Here is a 4,794-nt window from a genome sequence, read left to right as displayed (position 1 = left end):
AAATAGTTCCAAACAAACTTAGCAGCAGAACTGTCGCGCATCTCTGAGCAACACACAGCGTCAGCGGTGTTTCGTTAGGCTACTGAATGGTTCGCATTTTTGAATTAATAATTTGAGTCAATGATTCGTTTGAATGCCTCAATGACTCGCTCATTAAGACAGGCAACTTGCTGCCACCTGCTGGCGGGTTACTTTCAAATTTAAAAGTAACTTTTTATTTTTATTTTATTACAACTTTTCATATTTGTAAATAAAAAAACCTGATGTAAAACACCAAGCTCACAGCATTATTTATGCTGTTGTAATTTTGCAGTGTTAATGCATTCATGCTACATTTCAGCTTCATTAAATTGTCTGTGTAAATGCATCTAAATGCCACTTCAGCTGCTTGGTAACAGCCCTATAGAGTCTTATTATATTAAGTGAAATTATGAATAAAATGTAAGAATTTGATATGAAAGATGACACATGCATTTAACCTTATTAGGTTAGGGGGAAATGTATGGAAGCCCGTTTCCGATTAAAAATTAAAAATAAAAGAGGTAATTGCGACTTTTTATCTCGCAATTCTGACTTTTTTTCTCAGAAATATAAACTTAGATATAAACTTGCAATTCTGAGAACATGTCAGTCTTTTTTCCCCCCTCAAAATTGGACTTTAACTCGCACACTGCAAAAAATGGCTTATCTTACTTAGTATTTTTGTCTTGTTTCTAGTCAAAATATCTAAAAATTCTTAAATCAAGATACTTTTACTAGATAAGCCAATTGACTTAAGATATTTAGTCTTGTTTCCAGGGAGAAAAAACTAAATTAAGTGCATTTAGCTTAAAACAAGAGTATTTTACTTACCCCACTGGCAGATAATTTTACTTGTTTTAAGCAAAATGCACTTCATTTCGTTTTTTTTTCTCCCTGGAAACAAGACAAAAATACTAAGCAAGATAAGCCATTTTTTGCAGTGCAATTGCGAGTTTATATCTCGCAATTCTGAGAAAAAAAGTCAGAATTGTGAGATAAAAAGTCGCAATTACCTTTTTTTTTCATTCAGTGGCGGAAACGGGCTTCCATAGAAATGCCCTTTTTATAGGCAAAAAAAAAGAAAGACCTGGAAATCAATTCAAATAAATTTTAATATGCAGTAACTTTAGTCATATAAAATGTAATTTTCCAGCAACAAAATTGTGGCCAGTGAAAATGCTGAGTGGCTAGTAATTTTGGAAAACCATTAACAGTGGCTGATGAGCAAAAGAGTTAATGTCAAGCCCTGTATACAGTGAATACTTGTATTTATACTTGTATTGCAGTAAAAAATGTGGTGTTTAACCGGAGTACGGTGGTGGGGGTGCTTGACATGTGTCAAACACTAGAAAGGGGTGCACGCTGCAAAAAGTTTGGGAACCACTGTATTAAACCAATACGCTCAGAATTTTCCTGAACTGTCTTTAAAGTCTTTTTTTTTAGCTCCCCAGGTTCTATTGTATACAGTTGTTGTTAAAAGGTGAAAATACATTTATTCTGTAATATTTGATAATTTTGTTTCCAGGACTGATGGCATACGTACTTTGTAATAATACTGTATTCATATTAACAATAGTGTGTCTGTTTTTTGCTAGAAATTATGTGTGTGCCATGGTCATTGTATGTATTTTCCCTCTGGAATGGAAAAATAAAAACCTCCAAAGACGCATCGACAGATGATGGTGTCTGACCTATGAACTCCACGGATCGCTCCAGCCAGGGCAGGATCTTCTCGCAGAAGCTGTCGTTGACAGGCACGCGCAAGAAATGCGAGTCGGGGATGAAGTCTGGTTTGGGGCAGGTGTTGCTGGCGTTGAGCACGTAAGCGATGTCGTTCTGCTGCATGAGCTCCTGCGGGAACACAGACTTCAGCACGAGTTCGTGTGACGTGCTTGTAACTCGTGTCTGCAGTGAGCGTCACCTGGTTGAGCACGTCTCTTTGGCAGCCCAGGTACAGGTGTGGCAGGATCCGCGTCGGCCCGCTGCTGCTCACAGGGAGACAGGGCTGAGAGATACAGGACGGCACCAGCGTGGACTTCCCTTCACACAGACCCGGGAACAGCTGCGAGAAGGCCACAAAACCACCTGCGGACCAGGACAGAACACAGACTGGTGTTTTATGAGGCCGCATGAAGATGAAGACCTGCTGAAAGAGATTCATGTGCAGAGCAAATCATGTCTTTAAGTTTGCATCTAGGTTTGTGTCGGTCTGTCATCACTATAAATAACTTTAGATGAGAACGAACACTGCAAAATTAAAAATTACAACTTAGAATTAGAAATGCTGCCTTGGCAACTAAATAAGTTAGAGCTGAAGCACTAAAATTACTAAAATAAAAAAATAAAAAAAACTGAAATTAAATTCAACTTAAATAGTCATATTTTAAAAAGCTGAGGCACTAAAATTACTAACTATAAAATAAAAAAATTAAATAAAACTATAACTAAAAAAAAAACTACTAAAACTGAAAAACTAAATTAATGGAAACCTAAATAGTAATATTTAAAAGGTTGAAGCACTAAAGTTATAAACTGGGATTAAATAGAAACTAAAACTGAACTAAAACAAACTAAAACTGAAATTAAATTAAACTTAAATAGTCATATTTTTAAAAAAGCTGAAGCACTAAAATTACTAACTGTAAAAAAAAAAAAATTAAATTAAAACTAAAATATAAAACTGAACTAAAACTGAAATTAAATTAAACTTAGTCATATTTTAAAAAGCTGAGCCACTAAAATTACTAACTCTAAAATTTAAAAAATTAAATAAAATTGTTAAATAAAAAATAAAACTGAAATTAAATTGAACTTAAATAGTCATATTAAAAAAGCTGAGGCACTAAAATTACTAACCATAAAATAAAATAAAACTACAACTAAAAAATTACAACAACAAAAAACTACTAAAACTGAGCTAAAACAGACTAAAACTGAAAAACTACATTAATGGAAACCTAAATAGTAATATTTAAAAAGTTGAAGCACTAAAATTATTAACTGGGATTAAATAAAAACTAAAACTGAATAAAACTTAAATTAAATTAAACTTAAATAGTTATATTTTTAAAAAGCAAAAGCACTAAACTTATTACTAACTGTAAAATAAATTTAAAAAATTAAATAAAAACTAAAAAATACAATTAAAACTAAAACAGACTAAAAGTAAAAAACGAAATGAAATGAAGCCTAAAAAAACTAAAAGGTTGAGGCACTAAAATTATTAACTGGGATTAAAAAAAAACTAAATAAGAACTAAAACAAACCCTAACTACAACTGAATGACAAAAGCACATCACATAATTCACAAAAAGTTAAATACAATTAAAATTAAAACAGAACATATAAGAACAACCCTCTACATTGCGAGTAAATCACTCGCATATGCGACTAAATCTTCACTCTGGCGACTAAATGATGTCTAATACTAACCAATTGCTAATAAATTCTCAGATTTTAGTAAATCGCTCGTATATGCGACTAAACCTTTACTCTGGGTGACTAAATGATGTCTAATATTAATCAATGGCTAATCAATTCTCATATTTTTCTCGCCAGTGTGTGAGTTGGAGGCTAAGTATAAGTTTAGCTCAGATATATTTTCACTCGCCGAACACTCTCTGACTGAGTGCTTCAGAGTTTCACTCTCCGTCAAGTGATCTGTGCTGTTTTTCAATTCATCTGAATGGATGCGCAGCGCACCTGTATTTATCGTACCGTAAACTCCAGTGTGAAGGCGCACTGCTCGCTATGCGCGCTACATGTAAACGATATTCTTTGTTGTATTTTGCTGTCAAATTAACGGAGTTCCTTTGGAATTCTTCCGCTTTTAAGAACTACCGCTTTCTCCGGTAGTGGGCGGAACTAATGCGCAAACGGCAATCTCATTGGCTGGTGCTCACCTATTATCGTCCCTGTTTTGATTTCAGCAAATCAGTTCGAGCGAACGCACACAACCTGATTAATATTCATGAATCCAGTAGCTCATTAATCCTTGGTGCGTTTTATATTGTTCTTATTAGTAGAATTCGTATCATTATTATCTAATCAGTATTTTTGTTATGTGTGTGTGTATATGTGTGTGTGTGTATGTGTGGGTGTGTGTGTGTATTTATCAGTCTGGCGAGTAAACAAAAACATTTACTAGCCAATGGCGATTCAATTGCCAAGGTGTTCGTAGAGGGCTGAAGAATAAAAAATCATTCAAAATATTAATAAAAACGTCAAAAAGTATGATTATGAATAAGCATATGAATACAGTGAAGAAGGGCCGAACATTCACACTAATAGAGCCGTGCAACACGGGTCACATTAATCAAGTCAACGAGTTCGTAAATCAGACACACCGAACATGTTCACCTGACTAGATCAAGCACACACTGACGAGTGACGTCTGATCATCTGAACACGTATGATACGGTATCTGATCAAGAGTCAGTCTGAGCGATGAACCGTGTGTTCTAGTGTTACACAACGCTCAGCTGATTATCTTACAGTAACATGCAAAAGAGGAACAAACACACGAAACAAAAGTCCAGCGAGCTTCAGTTCCTCTCCATCTCTGGGTTCACTTCCTGTGTGATGTCAGCGGTGAGTGACACACACACACACACACACACGCGTGTGCGGTTATGTAATGATGAGGTCATACTAAAGCTGGACTGAGTGTTTGTACCTCAAATACTAGAGTCAAAGTAATGATATATGAGCAGAACAGACTAAAAAAAACACTGTTAAAGTGTGTGTGTGTGTGTGTGTGTGTGTGTGTGTGTG

The 4,794-nt window shown here is 34.9% G+C and overlaps 1 protein-coding gene across 1 annotated transcript in view; it reads right to left on the bottom strand.

Annotated features, from left to right (window-relative positions):
* The window catches only part of LOC107662214 (dual specificity protein phosphatase 16-like), a 27,286-nt gene that overhangs the window by 12,366 nt on the left and 10,126 nt on the right, over positions 1–4,794 (bottom strand). The window contains exons 4-5 of the mRNA XM_016452145.1: positions 1,943–2,106; positions 1,713–1,872 (exon numbers count right to left, since the gene is read on the bottom strand). Of these exons, the coding sequence (XP_016307631.1) occupies positions 1,713–1,872; positions 1,943–2,106 (324 nt within the window). The remainder of the gene's footprint in view (positions 1–1,712; positions 1,873–1,942; positions 2,107–4,794) is intronic.

The sequence above is a fragment of the Sinocyclocheilus anshuiensis genome, unplaced genomic scaffold (genome assembly GCF_001515605.1).
Source record: "Sinocyclocheilus anshuiensis isolate Anshui unplaced genomic scaffold, SAMN03320099.WGS_v1.1 scaffold1543, whole genome shotgun sequence".
Classification (NCBI taxonomy): Eukaryota; Metazoa; Chordata; class Actinopteri; order Cypriniformes; family Cyprinidae; genus Sinocyclocheilus; species Sinocyclocheilus anshuiensis.
Note: the sequence above shows the minus strand (reverse complement) of the source record. Positions and strands in the feature narration are given on the sequence as shown.